General features: G+C 36.7%; 2 protein-coding genes across 4 annotated transcripts in view; one reads left to right on the top strand and one right to left on the bottom strand.

The window, feature by feature from the left end:
* Positions 1-22,614, bottom strand: part of LOC105271821 (procollagen-lysine,2-oxoglutarate 5-dioxygenase 3-like) — a 91,123-nt gene that overhangs the window by 31,080 nt on the left and 37,429 nt on the right. The window lies entirely within an intron of this gene.
* Positions 5,279-22,614, top strand: part of LOC105271818 (WAP, Kazal, immunoglobulin, Kunitz and NTR domain-containing protein 2) — a 46,360-nt gene continuing 29,024 nt past the window's right edge. The window contains exons 1-5 of one of the 3 annotated variants that reach the window (XR_892685.1): positions 5,279-5,409; positions 5,551-5,736; positions 6,576-6,725; positions 21,729-21,975; positions 22,049-22,080. Coding sequence is in view for 2 of the 3 variants with exons in the window: in XM_011313584.1 (XP_011311886.1) it covers positions 5,551-5,736; positions 6,576-6,725; positions 21,729-21,887 (495 nt within the window). In the remaining variant the exon portion in view is untranslated. Of the gene's footprint in view, positions 5,410-5,550; positions 5,737-6,575; positions 6,726-21,728; positions 22,344-22,614 lie in introns of those variants that run through there. The other 2 variants (XM_011313584.1, XM_011313583.1) reach the window with 2 other exon arrangements.

The following is a 22,614-nucleotide window of genomic DNA, read 5'->3' as shown; positions in this document are numbered from 1 at the left end:
ACTCATCCCAGCTTCAACCCTTCATTTTTTTCCTTCCACTCATTTAACCATCAACCCTCTATTTTACCCTGCCAGACTCATCTCACCGTCAACCCTCATTTTCCCCATAACTCATTCCACCCTCGGCCATCATTTTTGCCGAATGAATTCATCCCACCATGAATCTCCTTTGCACCCTGGCACACTCTTCCCACCTTCAACCCCTAATTTTTTTCCAATGCACTCAGTTCACCCTTCTATTTTTATTTTTTTCCAATACACTGATTGGACTCCGCAACTCCGTCTAATCATTCCGTGAATCAATCTACATACACCTGTGGACCCTTTTTCACCTCGTCGGCCATCTTGAAAGAGGGTTAGTGTGGGTGGAAAACAAAGGTTAAAATTTATAGGTACAGATCGACTCAGAATTACCCTCTGAGTCGATTTACCCATCTCTGTAAAGACTTTTTTTTTATCCCATCGGCCATTTTGGAAATGTAATAGTGGTGGTGGAAAAAAAAGGTCAAAAGTTATAGGTACAGATCGACTCAAAATCACCCCCTGAGTCAATTTACCCACCCTTGTAAAGAATTTTTTTTTCATCCCATCGGTCATTTTGAGAGAGGGTTAGTGAGGGTGAAAAAAAAGGTCGAAATTTATAGGTACAGATCGACTCAGAATGATCCCCTGAGTCGATTTACCTACCCCTGTGGAGACATTTTTTTTATCCCATCGGTCATTTTGAGGGAGGGTTAGTGAGGGTGAAAAAAAAATGTCGAAATTTATAGGTACAGATCGTCTCAGAATCACCCCCTGAGTCGATTTACCCACACTTTAAAATACTTTTTTTTCATCCCATCGGTCATTTTGAGGGAGGGTTAGTGAGGGTGAAAAAAAAAGTCGAAATTTATAGGTACAGATCGACTCAGAATCACCCCCTGAGTCGATTTAATTACCCCTGTAGAGACTTTTTTTTTTATCCCATCGATCATCTCAAAAGAGGTTTAGTGATGGTCGAAAAAAGTGGATTCCACATTTGGTTACACCCCCGGCCCCCCGCCCCCTCACCACCCTCTCCACTCTGTTGAGATATAAATCTCTCATGCCACTTAGTGGCATAGCGAATGAAAAAATTTTCCGGCGCCCTCGAAAGTCCCACTGTCCAATGTTTCCCTGGTTTCCAGCGATTGCCGTAGTTACCGACAACGCATCGCTTGAGATCAAGTTTCGGGTCTTGACCGCGAATTAGGAGGGCGTAAAATCGCCTGTCGAGAAAAAATTCCCTCCATCCGGGCCTTAAAGAAACAATTATTCAAATTCAGACAAAACAAAAAAGATTTAATCTTTTGCTATAATTTTCTTTGTCTTTTTCTCCATACTGGTATAAAAACATAATTGATCATTTCCGATGTAATCGGTATTCTTCGTCGGTATAGGTAGATATTTATAAAGCTACATGCCAAAATACTTTAAAGTAATTTAGAATTTATTTTCAGAAGTAATATTTTTGTAGAGTCTTCAATAAAAACAAAACAAATTGAAGGTTGATTCTTCAGTATCCACCGGACTTTTCTTTTTCCTGTCCTAATTTTTTCTACACCTCTACGGGAACAATTCTGCTCACCGACCATTAAAGATTGTTAATGATGAATATTCATTCAGACAATAACGCAGGAGAATGTCCTCCTAACACGCATCAACTTACATTCTCCTCTAGATGAGTTGTTTTATGCATTTGGAAGACATTGATTCCTCAATGAATAATCATTGCAGATGTTCATACTTTCATTCCGTTTTTACAATTACGATATTAAAAAAATTGAAACATGTTATGATTTGATAGAAAATGAGTTTTTATAAATTTGTTTATAGAGGGGTTGTTAATAGGATCGCGTATTTACCAAATGTATGCTACGAAGACATTATATCAATCAGACATCACTAATGGAGACTTCAATGAAACGGTGAATACGGGTACATGCACTCACAATGGATTGTTGCAACTCCGCAAAGATTAGGATGGAAAATTGCCGAGCTTTTCATTAATCTGCAATTAGGGGCCTAGTTGAATGGAATTTTTAAAAACACTTGTAATGATTTATTTCTTTAACTCTTCAATTTTCCACAGTTAAAGACTCAAAACTATCTCAACGCTGTATCTCTCGGCTAAGTTGAAAATCTTAGTTTGATTCTGAATCGAAGATATAGATTAGTGAGATCGCTGGGTGGTGACGAAATTATAATGAATGAAAAGAGCAAATGTTTAATCTCCATCATCGTCCTCGATTTGAAATACAAAATGAATTATTAGCTTGGATTAGTATAGAATGTGCCTGTAAAAGGGTTGTTCAGGGAAGAGACTATTTACCATATGTATATTACGAGGACATTATATCCATCAAACGTCACTATGAAGACTTTCATGAAACGGTGAACACGGCGACCTGCATTCACAATGCATCATTGCAATTGCACAAATATTCAAACAGAAAATTCATCAGCCCTTCCCTAGTCTGCAATCAAGTGCCTAGTTCTATAGAATGATTAAAATCGGTTGCAATGATTTCTTTCCTTTACTGTTTAATTTTGCTCGTTTAAATAATTAAAACTATCCCAAGGCTGTATCCCTTCGCTGAGTTGAACATACTGCTTTAATTCATAATCGACGGTAAAAATTAGCCGGTCTACCCCTGGGCGGTGAAGAAATTATTATCGAATGGAGGAGGAAAACGAGGGTAATGTTCTTCATCGTTTTCGATAAAAAAAAACACAATTAATTATTTTCTTAGATTCGTACAGAACGTGTATGTAAAAGAGGGCAGGCTCTTTCCGATACGTATATGTCCTCGTAGGACATTATCTTCACCGAATGTATCTTTATGGAGACATTCATGAACCGGTGGATACGGGGACCTCCACTCAATGATTGAAATTGAGAATTGGCGAGCCCTTGATTATTCCGCAATTATTATCTAGATCAATAGTATTATAAAAATTAGTTAAAATTATTCCTTTACTGTATTCTCCAATTTTCAACTTTTTAATATTTAAAACTATCCCACCTCTGCCCATCTCGGTCAAGTTATTTGGATTGGTTTGATTCTGAATCAAAGGTATAAATTAGTAAGAGTACGCCGAGGTGTAAACTGACGAGTAAACGTTTGTAATATCTCTTATTGTCCTCGATTTAAAAATCACAACTAATCATTTTTCTGAATTAGTATAGAATGTGTTTGTAGAAGAGTTATTGAGGGAACCGACCGTTTACAATACGTATATTACGAGAACATTATTTTCACCGAATGTGTATTTTGGAATTTTCATGGAACGTTGGTAACGAGAATCTGCAACCATTAAGATAGAGAGTTTTCGATCACTTTTTTAATGTGCCATCGGTTGTCTTGTCCAATAGAATTATTCAAATGAGTTGAAATGATTCCTCTCCTCTACTCTACAACCTGCGACATTTAAATGCTTAAAACTATCCCAACGCTGTATCTCTCGGCTAAGTTGAACGTATTGATTCAATTCTGAATCGTAGGTATAAATTAGGGAAAGTACCCCCAGGTGATGGAAAAATTATTACGGAATAAAATAAGTACACGTTTGAACTGAACCTCATCGTTCTTTGGATGAGAAAAACACGATTAGCTATTTACCTGGATTAGTACAAAATACATCTATACAAGGGTTGTTATGACCATTTACGTAACGTATGTTACAAAGACCTGCACCAAATGTTCCTTATGGAGACTTCCATGAATCGGTGAATACGGGGACCGGCACTCATAATGAATTGTTGCAACTATACAAAAATAGGATCAGCCATTAGTGAAATCTTTCACTGATTGCCAGATATGACAGAATATTTTTAATAGAATTTGAATCCCGCATGTCTATTTCTTTCCTTCGAATCCCCGATGCACCGTCACAGTTGGAGACCATAATTGAAAAAGTTAAGAATGACGGAATCAATAAATATATATACATCAAGGTGTTATTGCAGTTCTAGTACTACTGCACAATCATGAGTGAAAGACCGGGCACGGAAAGAAGAGACAGACGTTTTTAACCTTTTGCATCTCTAAGCATTTTACCGTGCACCATTATGGTACTTCATGCTCTTATGAATTGAGACATCACAATGATAATCCATATCCTTCGACCTCCTCAATCACCTTCCTTATCCTCAAAGTATACAAATGATAAATGATAAATAGACATTAGAAATTATGACCTCGTATTAATCATTCGATGGGCGAGTGCATAAGTTCCTCAAAGTTATCGTTGCATCAATCTACGATTCTATATAATGTCCCGATAGAAGTCGTTTAATGGATATACATAGCAGTCCTTATAACAAACAATATTTACTTGACCTCAAACCGGACTTTTAGTAGAAAATTCGATTAAAAGTGCCAAAAAAAGGTGAAAAATCCGCGGATAGTAATTTTTTACAGTATATATAGGTCAAATAAGAGGTTTACAGTATATTGCGTATAGGTTATGTTTTCCGACCTCAAAACCACCAATGGACAAACATATATACATACATACATACATGCATACATACATACAGACATCATCTAAAAATCGCATATTTGGACTTTTTTTGGCTATATTTACTCAACACAAAAAATTGGAAACTTAACTATGCCCGATTGCAAGGCTTCCATTCGGCAGCAAAAAGGCAAAAAAATTTAATTAACTTTTTACTATTTACTATCACGTTATCTGAGTTAAATTTAGAGCTTCGCTTCACTTAATATTTCTAAAAAATAGTAAAAATTATAACTCAACAATTCGAATATGAAGTCAGAAAAGTTAACTAGGAATTTAGGCCACCATATTCACCCTACAAATTGCAGTAGTGCAATACTTTGTCAATTATAATTGGAAGTTAATTGATCGCAGTTTTTTCGTCTTGCCTCATGAATTCCCATATTAATATTGCTGATTAAATGCGATATCTTTCGAGTGAAAATCCCTCAACACGTTGAGTGCGACCATTGGAGTGGTAGCAGGCATGCACCATCATTTTGATATCAAAGGCAATGAAGCCATTGAAAATAAACTATGTGAAATAATTTGTAACTGAAAGATTATTGTTGAGACGATGCAACAAAGTGGGGAAGAAGCAGCTGTTTGCGAAGGTCAAAAAACGCGCAACAATGTTGTCACTTTATGAAGACTAGGGAAGGGTGTCGTGATTGGTTCAGAACCAAAGCTACAAATGGGTTCTGTGTAATTATTCAATTGAGATTCATAAATCTGATACTCCAGAACTGCGCGTTCATCGTGCGTGGCACATTCATATTTTAGGCTTCATCGTAATAGCGACAGAATAAAAAAATTGAAAACATAACACTTGAGTACTTACATTCAAGATTCTAGAATAGTGGTATAAGAAACTTACTTTTACAAACGGTATATATATATACATCATATATAGTAGATATATATCTATATGTAGATATATATATCTACATGAAAGAATAAAATTTCAGTAAGTGAGTTATTGAGTCGTTAATTGTTAATTTCTTCTTTAATTTCATATCGATGGTACAGATGAAACTCCTGCTTTCTTCATTGATAATCATTGGGATCTTATATCCTATATCAGAGAGTGCCAAGAGCGGTGGAGGTGGCAGAAGTCGAGGTGTTCGGGGAAGAAGCCGAGTTTATACCGGAAGAATGCCGATTTTGATACCTAATCGTAATTCAGCGAGTACGGGATATTATGAAAACAAAGATGTGAGTTTTAAGTATAATTCTCTATTTTTATATTTCAAAAGTGAAATTGATATGAGACATCCAATAACAAATGATTCAATCGTTACCCGTACCCTTTGAAAATTTATGTTGGGTTTTTCGAACTGTGGTTAGGTTGAAAAACTATCTATTGAATTCTTAACGAGTTTTCTAGTAGCTCAGTTGAGAGATATAATTTTTGTTTATTTAGTCGTGTTTATTAATTGAACCCCTACATGTTTCACTTTTTATCCTACATGGAAATTCATTTCATAATTGTTTCTCCAACGATGAAATGGGAATAATAATAAATTAAAAAGGAAGAACGGGGGCAATTTCAATTCCATAAATGATGTCACAACTGAGTAGATAAATTTTAATATCACGCTGAAAGTAATTCGGAAAGTTTCAGTAAAAATAAGCAGTAAATAAGCATTTCCAAGCGTCCAGATGTGGCTAATATATTGATCGGCATCTGTTTACCAACACTCGGTTTTCGGATTCTTGGCCAGTACGCTCCATTTTTTTATAATACTTGGATCATGGAGTAGGGTCGGCGTGAATGTTCAAGCTTGGATTGCGGTTGGTCAAAGTTTGGCGTAGGCCTGGACCAGTTTAGTTTTAGCTTGGCATCCGTGCTTGAATCGAGCTAAATATCCGGACTTGGACCAGCCTTGCAAACCAATGACTAACCGAAGAAAATTCAAGCTTGGACCAATGGTGAATTCCCACCTGTTTTCAACAAAATAAAGATGAATGAATGAAAAAATGCCTCACGGGACGAATTGAATCAATTGTTGATTCAATGACTATATAACTGATTTGAGATATTTGTACTAAAGGGAGCCAGAATTATTAAAGCTTCACACTTTGAATTGGATTACATGCTAGGAAGGAAGATAACCTTCTTCTGTATGGCTCAGGGATTTCCAAGACCAGAAATTACTTGGTTTAAAGATGGTATCGAACTTTATCATCATAAATTTTTTCAGGTAATTATTGAATAATCTAAAATTTAGGTGATTATCATTCAGTACTTCTTTTTCTCCGATATGAGGCAGAGCCCAGTATTTGGGGCTATTCACCAGTGTTAGCACTGTTGTAAATAACTATTTAGGATATTATCTCCTAATAGCGAGGTTTGACTAAAACTCGATATTTCTTGACGAATATTTCAAAGTGCTATACTTAAATCCGCTAAGACCCGAGAAATAGAAATACTTCGATAAATAACACATGTGCTGCGATTGATTGCATATTTATCTCAACGAACTGTCCATATGCCTAAATGGTACATAGTTTTGTAGAGTACTATGTCTTCATATATATATACTATATGTCTATATAATTATTCAACTTTTCCACATTTGTTATTATTGTTTATATTTATAATATACATATACTACATAGTTTTATATTATTAATTTTTTGGGGATAAACGCAAGCAAAAAGTACAACATAAAATACATGAAATACCATGGGCAGTTGTATGTAGCTCTGACTTTTTTTCACATACGATCATGGGAAGTACTACGAATTTATTTAGCAAGTTAGCGAGACAATCCCTTGTCAAAAATGATTTATACAAAGGATTGTATAATTAGTATAATAAACAAAAATTGCATATTAAGTAATAGTATATTGTGCATCAACGGTAGAAAGTCATGTTTTTCGCGCCGGAGGTGCACATGCTATTTTTCAACGTGCGTGTCAACGAAACTTCGTGTTTTGCTGTCTAAAGAGCGGGAGGAAGGTGAATACTTTCCGCCATAGGATGAAAAGCGGCTCCCAACGATGGAATAATACATTCTACGCCAGGGATGGGGAACCCCTGCTCTGCTCTGCAAGTCGTCTATTAGTACATAACAAAGGGTAGACGAGAGCCCATTGTGTCGGGTGATGGGCCCTTATGACCCAGACCGTAAATGCCCTTCTCCTCGACTAAGATTAACCGAAGTAGGGATAGCACTTAAGAAAAGAAAAAGAGGAGAAATAGCGCGGAAGAAAAGGAAAAGCGGGAAAATCAGTCAAAAATAGAAAATGTGAAATTTTCTTCACCATGACATGTTTATTTATGTTGAAAGCACGTTACAAATAAAATTTAAAAACTGGCTGTTCGACTTCCGAGGCAAGGAACAAATTCCACAATGTTATGTTCCAGTGGTCCCGCAATTATTTATTCAAGAACTGAAATTGATTGAAGTAAAAATCTTAATGGAAGAAAGTTTTTTAAAAAATATTATTTTCAAAAATGTTTATTTTTTATATTCAGAATCGACATCAGCCGGTAGAAACTGCAACGTTCGGTATTTTTTCTTTGACATATTTTTCGGTCAGGTCGTTATTGGACCAAAAATGTAAAAAGCAAGTTAAAAGATGTCAACAATTCGGGAAGCTGAACTTTAAGAGTAATTTCATTTTTATTTTAATGAGTAATAGTCATTTTCATATTCAGAAAAGTTTTTGTCCATGTGTAGATTTTTCAATTTCTTTGCATATTAATCGTGGCGGCCATTTTCCCTATTTTATCATTTGACAGAGGCGTCATGAGACGCTCCTGAATACGGTGACTGTGAGGCGTCTCTCTACTGTTCCCACTATGGTCGTACTAGGATCCTTATAATTAGGATGGCTATAAAACTTTATTGGATTCCTAACGAGAGTTTATGACTCTGCTCCGAGCTACCTGAAGGTTGCCCAGCCTGTTCTACGCCACAGGAGGAAAACAGGGCATTCTAACCCGCATGTGATTGACCGACCTGAGGCGAACTCGAGGGTAAACATGCAGGTTTAAATGTCCTATTCTCCTTGCTCGGTGCACTTTTTCTTTCCATCATTACTACATGAAAAAATTCGATTTTTCTTCGTAAATGGTAGGAGGAGTAGGAGGAGGAGTAGGAGGTTGTCATCCCGAAGATCCGCAAAAAGATTAGTCTGATTTCTTCCCGTCATTCCGGGAGAAAAATCAAACTTTCTGTGTCGGTTAACGAGAAGCCTTGATTTAAAGAACCATTTGAATCGCGGAATTTAGCTACAAAAATACAAATCAAAATCTAAAAATCAACAATATATTGTTCAAATAAATAGCCTGCATCTAAAAATAATTCTACGGAATAGGGAGAAAGAATCCAAATTAAAAATTTGCCAATGACTAGTGGCGTCAATCGACATCAAGAAAGGCGTCCGGAATGCGGTAAAATTGAATCTTTACGCCTTCTGAAACATCAATACAAAATCCAAAAATATGATCAACACATACCTATTCCAAAACCTGCCAACGATAGAAAATAACTTGAGCCTTCTGCAGTGCATCAGGAAAGAATGCAATGGATCTGATGTCTAACGGCCTTTAATTCCAAGAACGAAATGTTCGCACCGCGATTCCCTAACTATCCAAACGTGAAATGTCATCAACCGATCAATCTAACTTATGCGACAACGATCCGATACTGTACGATTTTATATGGTTGGTCCAGTTTGGGTCCAATTCGCCTGATCAGGTAAGATAGGATCAGAATCTAATCAAGTTCTGATCTGGTAGGTTGAATTCACTTGATTTTCAGGTAAATCGCTCGATAAAAAAGAATGATGAATGAAGTTCAAATCTGATTCACCAGATGTATATTTGATTACCCCTTTTTGAGAATTCTTTTTTTTCAAGCAAAATAATCTATTGATTAAACATCGCTATTTAAACGCACAGGAAACAAGGGAAATGTTTAGAGTGACGTATATCAAAGCGCGTTATGTTGTAAGGGAAAAAAAAATCATCCAATTTATCTCCATTAAGAAGTGCTATGATTATTATAATTATGCTTTAGTAATAAAATGCAATTTAAACTGAATTAGTTTTCTGGCTCAGAGTGTACATGCAAATCTGCTAGAATATTAGGTTAAGGTGGAACTTGATGACTTCGAACTTATTTGTGATCTAGCAGCTAGCTCACAAATAAGTTGGAAGTCATCAAGTTCCCCCTTGCAGATTGTGCATGTAAGGCGTATTTACTCAACAATAGTGCTGTAGTCTAGTGGTGAGGGCGTAGGTTAGTAATCGTAGGTTCTCCGACCCGATCTCCAGCATCATCAAAAATATTAGGATGTTTTCAACGATAATTACGGTCGGGTTCCAGAAGAGCGGTCATATGTAATAAAAACATTATTATCTTCTGCTTTAAGTGAGTGATTGTTAATATTCATTATTCATTATTGGTTTCGATATTTCTGTCATCCGATTTAGATATATTTAGCTTATGGTCAAGTCCGGAACCATTAGGCCGGATCAAAAAAATTTGATCAAGTCTTGATTTACATTTACATTACATGTCTGATCAGGATTTAATACAGTTACTTATCCAGTTACTATGTCCCTTCCGAATCAATTAGTAAGTCTGACTTGACCTGTAAGTCCTGACTAGAACCTAACCAAAATTTCTACTCGGGGACTTGTCGGCCTGAATTAGTGCTGGTGGCCGGACTCAACTTGGATCAACAAACACTACCAAAATCATTTCACACCGACGATAAAATAATTAGCGCCGTCAGTATTCCATACCAAAATATATTTATGCCATCGGTGCCCGTAATCAGGCGATTCTAACCTCGCTTCGCTCGGTTAAATCGCGGATTCCGGGCGCAATGACATAAAATTTTGTATGAAACGCGTGCGTAATATATTTTTCGACTCGTGGGATTGTAAAACTCGCCTTCGGCTCGTGTTACAAACCTCCCACGAGTAAAAAAATATATTACGCACGTGTTGCATAATATACTATTTCCACATTTTGAAGTCACATTCGAAGTCAGTCCACAATTTTGCAGTCCGACTGTAAATGGTTGATTACTGTAAATTGCTTCGAGCACATTTACTAGTGTAGTCAATCGGTGTTCCAAATTCACACGAATCTTGTAGGAGATCATCCAAAAGATGTTCCACGGAGAGCAATTAAAAAAAAAATTATCCTGAAATCTACCTAAAAATTATCCTGACAGAATGATAAGTCTGCACGGATTTTTTTGTGATCCGATAACTATTCTTTGAAAGAATAAATTTTAGAGCATATGTCACTATAATATGTATTGTTTACTCGATAAATACTGGCATTGTTGAAGGATAAAAATGATCCAATTAACTGAATTGAAAATTATTTTCTATATATCCGTATAAAAGCTAATGTTTCAGAAGGGTAAAAAATACAAACTTTACCTCAAACATCTTGATCGCGCAACACGCGGCTGTAGAAGTATTATTGGTACATACATTTCTATCCCCAGTAAACGATTATTTGTTCAAATTCCTAGGCACATACTGACTTTTCGAAAAAAAATAAAATGTTTTTCAACGTTTTTTTTCATAATTGTTCCAATCAATAAAAGTTGTACGTCAAAATATTATCTCGCACCGAGTCTGTCATCTCGTTTATGAAGAAAATCTTCCCCAAACAATTAGGTATTTCCACTGAATATACTTGAAACGTACTTCTATCACATAGCGCAGGTAAGATCTTAATTTGTTAACTGATATATTTGTTATAAGAGACCCAATATTCGCTATAGCGTCCTACACTCAGAAAAAACCACGATTGAAGATCAAATGAGTTCTGAATTCGAGATATCTCGATTTTTGGATTTTTTATATTGGGAAATAAAACTAACATATTTAGAAATCTTGGCTACGGATAATATTGGAGTATTGAAATTAGTCCAAAAAATTACGGGATTATTTCTCTCACGCAAGGCGATATCAAATTACCCGTGAATGAACCAAATTACTTATAATAGTAAAAATTGAAGTCCCCCGGGTGCTGGGATAGATAGTGTTGTACGGATTTCGTATAGGAGGGATTATGGGGGAGAGGGTGTTCGCTCTTTTGCCTCGCTTGCACGTATTGTAATAAAGAGAGCGGTGGATCGTCCTGGCTCAGGGGGGTGACCGCTGATCTTTATAGTCCATTCCATTCCATTTCGTTCGTTGGCTATGTCCCGCAAGCATCGGACAAGGGCCGATGCTAATCTGTATATCAGGCATGGGCAAAGTCGGACCTTTGGGAGCCCGGACTAGAACGCCTTATTAGACTCATTATTAGAGATACAATGTTCCAAGTACGTGAAGCCCGGCGTAGGCAGCGTGAGAGGAGCAGCGGCGAGAGAAGTGGGACGCAGTTAAACAGGGAGAGCTCCGCGCACTTTCTTTTCAAATTTAAAAAACCTTACCGCCGAAAAATTCTTAGTTGCATCGGGGGTAATTGTTCAAACATCATGGTGCTAGAAAGTGGTTATTTCTTAGTTACCTTAATAGTGAATAATTATTCTATTAGAAATTGAAAAAAATATGAGTTGTCAGTTTTTTAAAATTCAACCAATAAATTCTGAATGTAAGGTTTATTTTATAAGTTTTACCAACTCTTGGCCAGATCACACATTTGTTAATATGTGAACCTTTTTGAATTACCTTTGCACAATCACTTTCTGCAGTTAATTATTTTTATGTTTTTCTGCAGTAATTATTCATTTTCGTGGTTAACTGGAAATGGATGAGTTTTGAAATGTTTAAGAATGAGAGCGATACAATGGACAAAAGTCAACAAGACATGAAATCATGGATTTCGAATTTCTTGTTTCCTTTTGCTATTTCTAGGTGAGAAATCTTTCAAATTTTTAAAATACTGCTTAGGAAATATTCAAACAATATTAACAAAAACTAAAAAAAATTTTCACCACTGTTTTTCAATTCATTTGCTGCCGAAATATTCAAATCCGCGTAATTTATTCAACGGAATTTTATGCGGAATTTGATATAGAAAAAAATGATTAATTGATATTTTTAAACAATACAAAATATTGCAAGAAATATATTCATATTTTTCGTTCAAAAATTCAAATTATTGCATGTTGACTGACGTAACGATATCTCCACTGTGACCCAAGTATCCTGGTCTCGCCCCTCCCAATACCTGCACAATACAATGGGACCCATTCTTTTATAGTCATTGGCTCACTTTGCCCATGCCTGATATAGAGCAGGCATGGGCAAAGTGAGCCAATGGGCAAGTGCGCCATGGGCAAAGTGAGCCAACCTGTGAAGCCCCCATAAACTCGAATTAGAAATCCAATAAAGTTCACAACCATTTCAACAATGAGGGTCTTAGTACTAGCATAGTGGGGGCTTCATAGGTACTAAGGTGGGGAGTGTCCCATGAAGCGTCTGGCAAAGGTGAAATTGAGAAAAATGCCGGTCGCAATTAATAAAAAATAAATGAAAAATCAAAAACTGAACAATTTTCTGAATAAGCTGATGTGAGAATTCCTTTTAATTCTGAATCATATTGCTTTGAAATCTGAGTTCAATTTGGAGAAATAAAATGAATAAATTTCCAACCGGTACGAATTAATTCGATGTAAAAGAAAATATTTTCTCGCACCGATTCAATAGTCTCGTTTATCGAGAAAATTTCCGCCAAATCATTTGACATTTTCGCAGAAAATACTTGAAAGGCTTTTCTATTAATTGACGCCAGTAAAATTTCAACTAGTTGGCTAAGCTATTTGTCATGAATAATAAAATTGTAAAAAATAGGGGCCTCCCGGCCGTTGGGATAAATTGCGTTATAATGGCGTCTTCTGCCTCTGTCTTGCACATATTGTATTAGAGAGAGAGGTAGATAGACTGATGACGTTTTACGGGTAGAATTTATCCTCCGGAAGGGTAAAACTTATCGCGCATCTGATTATTTTTTAATGCACACAATGAAAAAAAATTGAAATTTTCCTCATCGACTTATTTCTCTGCTTTTCCTTTACTCGAGTCTCATTTCTCCTCTTTTCCTTTTCTTAAGCGTCACTCCCACTTCGGTTGATCTCAGCGGGGGAGAAGGGCCTTTACGACCTGGGTCATAAAGGCCCATCAACCGATACAATGGGCTTTTGTCTACCCTTTGTTACGCACTAATAAAAGTCGGGAGCACGACTTGCTCTCAGAGCAGAGTTTGCCCAGCCCTGCTCTACATAACCGAAACCCTATGCCGTGTCTCTATGCTCCCACCGTACTCAAAGCGAAGTAAATTGAAGTATCAGCGCCGCTGCACATCAGTCAAAGTACTAAAGACGACGTCAATGTGCATGCGCATCACTAGGACAGAAGACATAGCTGGTAAAAGTGCCCCTAGAAATATTTCTGGAGTCATAACTGTTGCGTGTACGCGGCGTACCAGTTGCATTTCGAAAAATTTCCATGCGATCACAATGTGTACTTTATTCTCCTAACAAATGCCGTGTTGTTATTGCTCAAAAATGGAGGAAAACAATAAGGAAATATCGTTTCATTAGTGAGTACATGATAAGATTGGGTCTATATGCATGTTGGATAATTGTTGGAAATGATCACATTTCTCGTTACATAAGCAACCTCATAATATCATATTCTAAGTGTATTTTTTATTTTTTTTTTCAACTTAGATTTGCTAAGGATGAAAGGAAGGAAGAGGAAGGCAATTGAATGCCTAGGATTTGGTATGTGCACTGTGCGGAATAATATTTCCACGAGTCCACTGATTTTTGTGACTCCAGAGCTAGATGCCGAATAGGTTTTATTCCAACGATTTTCCAACATACAATGTGTGTTAACTAACTACATAATTGAAAAAAAAAATCTTGTAAAATAAGAATTTCGAGAGGAAATAATTCCGAGAGTCTCAGCCAGGATTCGAGCCCAGATCTTCAAGTTACGCGCCGGGCACTCTTACTGAGGAAGCTTTACCACCATCACCTACTTCAAAACTATCGTCCACGTGAATAAATGTAAATTGAAGATATTCCAACATTTATGTTCAACAAGAATGTGTTTCGTTCAATATCGAAACATCCAACCAATAGTTCTAAATCAATATGGTAATATTGTAATATAATAATAGATTACGTTGTTTCAGGTATGAAACTTGATAGAATTTCGACTGGCAAAGTAGGTACTAACCGGATGATATTATCCTTGTTGAAAGTGCGGGAAAATTTGCCTTTCACATTGCATGGAAAAACTGACCTGTAATATCTCAAGCATTTATATGGATAAATTTAAAATATCAGGAATGGCGCTAAACATGTTGCGTGTCATCTTGTCATTGCAAATGGCGAGACTTGTCCGTCCTGGAATACTGCTAGGAAAACTGTGGCCAAGAGAATAAAGAAATTGAACAAAAACCAAGTCTTAATGAAGAAGAACTCCTTTATCTCCTACACGACGCGAGTAAGGTCAAAAAATCAAGACGACTGTTCGTAATATGAGAAGGAGCAAGAAACTGACTGATCTCCCGGTCGAGAAGCCGAAGAGAAAACTTCGACATTTTCGACTTCCAGTAACCCAAATAGAGACTTATACAAATTATTCATTATTTTACTATGAACCGAATGCAACAGTATTGTAATTGGATCAATCGTGATTAAGCAACATGTGATCAATATAAAAACAACCGCCAAATTGAGTTTAACATAATATAATATACAATAAACAATTTTCTTCGAATTATTTCTGCATCCGCTCTTCGTGAAAGTCGTAATATCACCATCGTCGTCGTTTATCGGGTTTAGTGACGAAAATAACACCATTAAAATTAAATCTTTCATCAGTGACAAAAAATTTTGTAAGTCAAGCGGCGATGAAAATATTACTTTCCAAATGTGATTATAATCCTCGTCTTCGGCTCGGATTATGAACCAACATCCGTCAGATAATATTTTTATTGCCATCAAAGTTAAATCTCACTTGACTTGCGGTTAAACTTAAACTGTAAAGGCAATAATGGGCTCATTAAAAACTCAAAATTTCCTCAAAAATACGTATTCTTCGGCTCTGCCGACTGGTTCAGTCGCTCCACCACGCCTTGACGCAAAATATGAGAACAATAGTCTCTTCTTAAAACTCAACTCAACTCTATGCCGGCCGGGAGGCAACTTTGCCCACGCTTGAGGCGGCATACTTGCTTGAGACAATGCTTGAGCCTCTAAGAAGCGGGAGGGATTTTCCCGAATTTTTGTGAAAATAAACTTTTTTAATTGCTACTTTTTCCGTAATTCCCATAATTCTCGGAATTTACAAGAACGGTAATTCCCAATAATTACTAACATAAACACAAAATAAATTCCAAAATAATTTCCTCCAAACTTCACAATAATTGCGCCTATAAATTTCAAATGAATCAAAAATCATTTTTTTTTTAAGTCTAAGTTTAGCATAAGTGTTCTAAAGCAGGGCCCGGCAACCTGGCCTCATTAGGCTCACGCGGCTCCCGAGCTTCGTTAGTCAGAGCTGGGAGAGGGGCCTCATCCACTTAACAAAACTACCTGCTCTAATTCGATATCTCTCTCTGCTTGAGCTCTGGTTCGACCGATACCAGCAGAGGGCCACCGTCCGATCGAGCGGGAATTTTGATTTTCCATCAATTTGAATAATAAATGTAATTTTTTTTATTCGAAATAGGCAGCAATATGAGGAAAAATTATTTTTTCGATGTTTTCATGATGAGGAATCTGCCTTGACAATTATTTTGTCTCCAGACGATATTTGCAGCAATGAAACAAATAAAATAAAATACGCAACGAAACTCTCGGGAAATATCCGATTAATTTTCAAGGTCGAGGGGGACTTGGCTGGATTTTTTTTTCATTCCAATTTCAAGCAATTAAATGTGTGACATTTCATATGGTAACAGCAAAATGGTTTTATTAGGAAATTTCAATTTTCAATTTTTTTTCAATTTGTTGATCAATACTGTCCAAGGATTCTCCTCCAAATCTGCTCATGTCGAGGTAAAGTCTTTGAACTTCATTTTTTCTAATGACAGTTTTGGGGTTTGAAACGCGTACCAATTGTTTATTGGATATTGTCATTGCTTAGCAACAAACGAGGAAATATTCGAAAAATATCCCAAGTAAAACCGTTTTAGTTGTACCACCTGACGGAAAATGCCAGCATTTGATTGGTTGAAATTGGGATGAAAAAAACCATCAGGAATTAAATATAATATATAATAGAATCTTCCAAAAATAACCGTGGCAAATTTTTATTTTTCACACTTAGAGTGACATTATTTGGTAGGAAAATAATAATTATCGAAAACCAATTCCTAAATATATTCTTGAGGGTTTTTCATTGTAAATTTTAATTTTTTTATTGTTTATTTAAAATTTGAAACTGAAAATTAGCGCCAATCCTGACGGGTTAGCTATTTTTATGCGACTGGCACGCCACTCCACGTGACTGGCTGCAATATTGTCACTGCTGGGACTTATTCGCTCACAATGGTTGTCTAATTGGGTACTCATTAGGATGAGAGGATTATCCCGACCCTAGTAATAGGCTGGCTCCCGACTACCTAAAGGTTGCCGGGCCCTGTTCTAGAGTTTCAATAAATTTTCAAAATATAAATTTCTCGGAGAGGAATCTCTCGGGCTGGGCCGGAATAACAGCATTAAGGCAATAACGTAGAAAATCGGTGAAAATTCTGACGGTTTCGGGCAATATTCTTCTCGCATATTCTTCTTCAGAATCCCTTTGCTATCAGCTGGTCGAGCAGTGAATAGTTCTTCTGTGCAGGTCGTTTTTTAGACCACGGCGACCCGAGCCCAGTACTTCTAGCAACTGGAGACGTTGGATCCTTCGTGGAAGACATCTTTTGCGCGTGTTCAATCAGCATAGGCTCGGAGAGGGACGCCATTACCGGATCCTCACTCTGATTCTCGTCATTGGCGTCATCCTCCAGGTCTCCCGAAAATATTTTGGCTTCTCGTCGTTTTCAATAGATCTCGATGTCGATAATTTTACCATAGCGACAGCTATTTTAGGACATTAAAAGTATGGTTAGTGTCCGAAGGACAAGTAAGTGGTCCTTCCGAACACTCGCGATAGAGAGGAGTTTCCCAGAGGCTTTACTCAAATTTTAATTCGCCTCAAACAAGAACTTCTAACCAAAAGAATTAAAATAAGAGACGAAAATATAAACAAAGTAAATTCAAAATTTGCTTGAAAATTAACTGCTTCGTCCTGCTGACCCTCCACTGCCAGTATCTAGAAGAGCCTTTGACGTAATAGAGGAAGTTTAGGAACAGGGCGAAGAAGTGTAGGAAAATGATACACCCATACAGGTGCTTTCATACAGGACCATACACAAACCGCAGTCTTATTTCTAATGAAATGAAAAAAAAACCATATAGACTCTGACGGTTCAAGCATATCTGTAATAATATCGTTGAATTGTAGGAGCAACTTATAGATTTAGAAATGGAAAACCTATTGAGGGGGCTGAAATAGAAAAGGTCTTGGACTGTGAGTCTATAGGTTGAGAAGAAGCTGAGCAGGGCAGAAATTATGCAAAATATCTGAAATAACAGAAAATTCGAGGAAGCCTATCTTCCTACGAGAAAAAACGAGAACTGAGGTGAGTCCAAACATCTCTCAGTGCGCTACAGCAGATGGCTGGCAATTCGATCGTAAAAGAATGAAATGTGATTTCCAATAATTCCACAGATCATAAAGGCTGGAAAACAGTGCCGGGCAAAATATTGTGGTTCTACATTGGAACAGAGCAGTTCAAGGAGAGATCTTACTCAATAAGCTGAGGACAATAACTTTAAATAAATTCGAGAAATCTGCCCCAATGGCTTGCACTTAAAACACATTCTTGAATACCTGTCCTAGTTTTTCACAAACGTTTCACTTCAAAGTTTGAAGAAAATTGTGATAAGTTAGGAGCATAACTTTTGTATAACTGAAGGCTAGGCCTACAAAAATAGCCGCTGTTAAAACATCATCGGCAAAGCAATGAAAAATCAAGGAGCCACAACTCAGATTAAAAAATCTTCGATATTGCAAAATTGTAATGATATTTTTGTCACTCAGTAAGTGAAGTAGCGCTTAATGGCCGCTGCTGGGCTATGAAATTCTGCCCCTGAACTGAATAACAAAAAAAATTTTGCTCGTCACTTGGGTGATAAGAACTTCTCTAGTTGCACGCTCTGCCTGGAGATGCTCGCTACGTTAGAGTTGCATGAGTGGGTCTGCGACACTCAACGATGTGGGTAAAGGGATGACCTACTCTCCACGATCTCTATTTCATGACACTCTGCCTTTGGAGGCTGTTTTACAGACTTCGGACTCTGACAGGCATGCTCTTGGTAAAGCGAAATGTTCATTTTATTTTATTGCGTTCTTTATGGGTCTCGGCTTATTGATTTCACGTACCCGTGGCCCTGGCCCTCTCCCCACGACCCAGCATTCTCAACGATCCAACCTTTCCCCCTTCCGTTCCATTCATCATCGACTTTTAGCTTCTCACAGGTAATTCGCGGGCCAACGGTTGGCCATACTCTTGTTGGATTTTTAGGAACTTATGGGAATTGTATTGTTGCGAGGACGAGTTTCAGCTTCACGCGTTCTATCCCTTCGTCCTCCGTTTACGGATTTTCTAATTGGGTATTACGAGATGTCAGCGACCACGGAGAAAGCAGGGCACCTTACCCTCCTTACATTTTCGATCCTTTTGGTTTTCGTTAAATTTTCCTCCAAAAAAAATTGGTTGGTCGTCCTATTAATGCCATTTGATTCCTGAATGCGAATATGTGAAGGGGCGAAGGTAATGACGGGATGAAAAGAACTCAAAATATTTTATGTAGAAATCAATCTTCGAGTGCTATACTGCCAAAGTGAAACCCGATTCATTCCAGCGCGTGTACCGAGCTGCAGGTAACACTGCGCTTAAAATTTTGCACCTTTGCGAAACTGTCTTCCGCCTAAGATAGACAAATAACAAAAAACTGATGTTTTTGTAAAAAAAACTTCGCCAAATAAAAGTTTCGCTTAATTGATTTCGTAAAAAACTCGTCTTATGCCAAAATATGGCGTTCCTAGAAATTTATAAAAACTCGGAGAATATAAATGAAAACATCAAGAAAAGTGATACGACTCGATTGAATGGATTCAATAGTGAAAATAAAAAAATCAGTAGAGGCAGGACCAACTTACTTGGCGCGGTTTTATTTACAGAATAATGCTAAAATGAAATTTGATTGATAATTAAAAGTGACCGAAGATAATCTTTACCTCTAACTCTAGTGTTTGGGAAAAACCGGGCCAAGTAAGTTGGTTCTGCCTCTACTGATTTTTTTATTCTTTTATTTTCATTATTGAATCCTTTCAATTGAGTCGCATAACTTTTCTTGGCGTTTTCATTTACATTTTCTGAGTTTTTTTTTATTTTTAGGAACACCATATTTTGGAAAAACACGAGTTTTGTACGGAACCAATTGAGCAAAACCTTTACTTGGCGCAGCTTTTTTTACAAAAACACCAATTTTTGTCATTTGTGGGAGTATTTACGAATTTTTTCTATATAAGTAAAGAATTATTTTCACGTTTTCCAAATTTTCGTCACCCACATCAAGTTTTCAGTTTATTTGAAGTATATTATTTGCATGCTTTTTTTATATAATACACAATGTGTTTCAACAATTTGAAAAACTCCTTTTTACATTTATGTATGCATTAGACCGAATCAATTTTTTTTTTAATGTCGAAATCTCGAAATTCATACTTCCATTAACCTTCAAAATTGACTTCAGTCACATGTGTAATTACACACATAAATGGATCAAAAACTGCATATAATGTTCCAACAAAACGCAAAGCTAATATTCGTTATCATAAAATAAACAATTATAATTATGGAACTAAATAAAAAACATAAAATCCCAGGGAAGAAATAAAAAACTCTCCTCTGTTTCCCTGTTACAATTCAACGGTTTAATACACCGATGGCAACATCTCAACGTCAAATTTGGCCCAGGTTAGATTGGATCGAACTGCTGCCAACTTAATGACTTCAATGTAACCGAAAGATAATAGAAATCGGGAAAATATTGAAATGAGCCCGTTACCATGGGCGTATTTTTGCCACTATTAATCGAAAAGAGAGAAAACTTATATCAATAAAAAGTTTGAGGGCGATTTATATAATGTAACTATGCACATATTTTATGTAACTTGTGGCGTTTGTTTTTTATGGATTGAATACGATTAGGAGGTAGTGGAAGGGGTACTTGTGTGAAAACGCAAAGCTAGATAGATACACGGTATAGATACTATAGATACACGGTAGCTCTCGGCCTTATTTGTTGGATAGAGACGAAACTTTTACTTGGACGATACGCTACCGCGTATCTCGATATGAATCGACGTTAGGCGATTATGAGTATTGACATGAGGATTTAGACAATGCAATAAATCAAGTCCGGAATACTGTTTGCATTATAATAAACTAGATCATTTTGTTAGGATTGATATCCAACAGATTTACTGATTTCTTAAACCGAGAAAACCGGTACCATATGTTTAGTAGTTGTGAGGATATCGAATATGGTAAATGGCCCGATGTGAGGATAGTAGCATTTACGATTTTCACAATGGTAAATCATCCTATAATTCATCATGATTGCTGTAGCGAATAGTAATCTTCACTTAAGTTGCATGGTATCAGTTACTATAGAGAAATGTAATTAATACTTCTCTAGATGGTCAAATTTGTGGTGAATACATTCGAATAGAATGAGTATTAGTAGAAAAGGTAACATGATATTGTACTCGGTGACACAACTTTATCGGCGAGTGTAGGATAATCTATAGAAAATTTTAAGAGATCATTTTATGCATGGGTGCAGTAGTTTTTATATGTTACGCCGACGCCATTTGGTGGTGAAGGGTTCATGTAATTGAACCCTGGCAAGTCAAAACCTGGAAAATGCAAATAATCCGAGAAATAATCTGCGCGCACTGAAATGAAGAGAATAGCTCCTTTCAGTCTCTGCATTCAAACAATTGCGTCAAGTTTCCTACAAAATTAATCCACCAAATCTGAGGGACTCATTCGGTTACAGTAGAACTATTATCACACAATGCCTGATCATTTAAATCTCTGGCCGTATCACTACTGATGGAATCTTGGTTACGATCGCTACAGGTGCATGAGTGGCCCATTGGGAATGACACAATGAAATCTAAGATGGAAATTGATCCAGCTACTCAAAAAGATGCAGGATATTACGAGTGCCAAGCAGATAACCAATATGCAGTCGATCGTCGAGGCTTCAGAACTGATTACGTTATGATCTCTTATTAAGTTTCCTTCTCCTTATGAATATGATAGATTATAGTAGAGACATAATACGTTCGATGGAAGGATTTTCTATTACCTTTTAATAATCCAAGTACGGTCATATTTGAGAATATATGAAATAAAAGTAACTGCAAAAGGCTAATCTAATGGAAAAATTGTTTTAGGTCTGTTTGCGAAAATAGTCCCAACTTTTGAGGAAAAAAATCCAGGTTTTGTTACATTATCGTCGGTCATGAAGCGGCCGGTTAATAGTCCAGCAGACTTAGACTCAAATAAAATGATCCCATGAAGCAATTCAAAATTCGTTCAATTCCGTTTGTTTTCTTGCTGTTCAAAATGGGTTCTTTGTTTTACATCTACATTGGCCATAATTCCTCTCCTCGCTTAAAATATTCCGTCTTTGATAATATTCCATACTGTACGTTACATTCTGTACATTGTAAATATATATGTATGTTACAAGAGGTATTTTTTGAAAGTTTTTAATCATTTCAATGTTCCTATTCCTCGTTAATATCATGTACATAAGACTACTATCACTTTTTGCAATGTATTCCTTCATTTTCCTTTGTGACGCCGTGGTCATCCTCCGTAGACTTTTCCCTGCTTCCTTCGTTTTTCGCACCCTAGTTGCCTTTCTCCTTCTCTTTGCACTTCGGATAACCTCGTCTGCATGTTCTCTCTCTCTCTCTCTCTCTCTCTCTCTCTCTCTCTCTCTCTCTCTCTCTCT

The sequence above is a fragment of the Fopius arisanus genome, unplaced genomic scaffold, assembly GCF_000806365.1.
Source record: "Fopius arisanus strain USDA-PBARC FA_bdor unplaced genomic scaffold, ASM80636v1 scaffold00125, whole genome shotgun sequence".
Classification (NCBI taxonomy): Eukaryota; Metazoa; Arthropoda; class Insecta; order Hymenoptera; family Braconidae; genus Fopius; species Fopius arisanus.
This window is presented reverse-complemented; position numbering and strand designations above follow the sequence as displayed.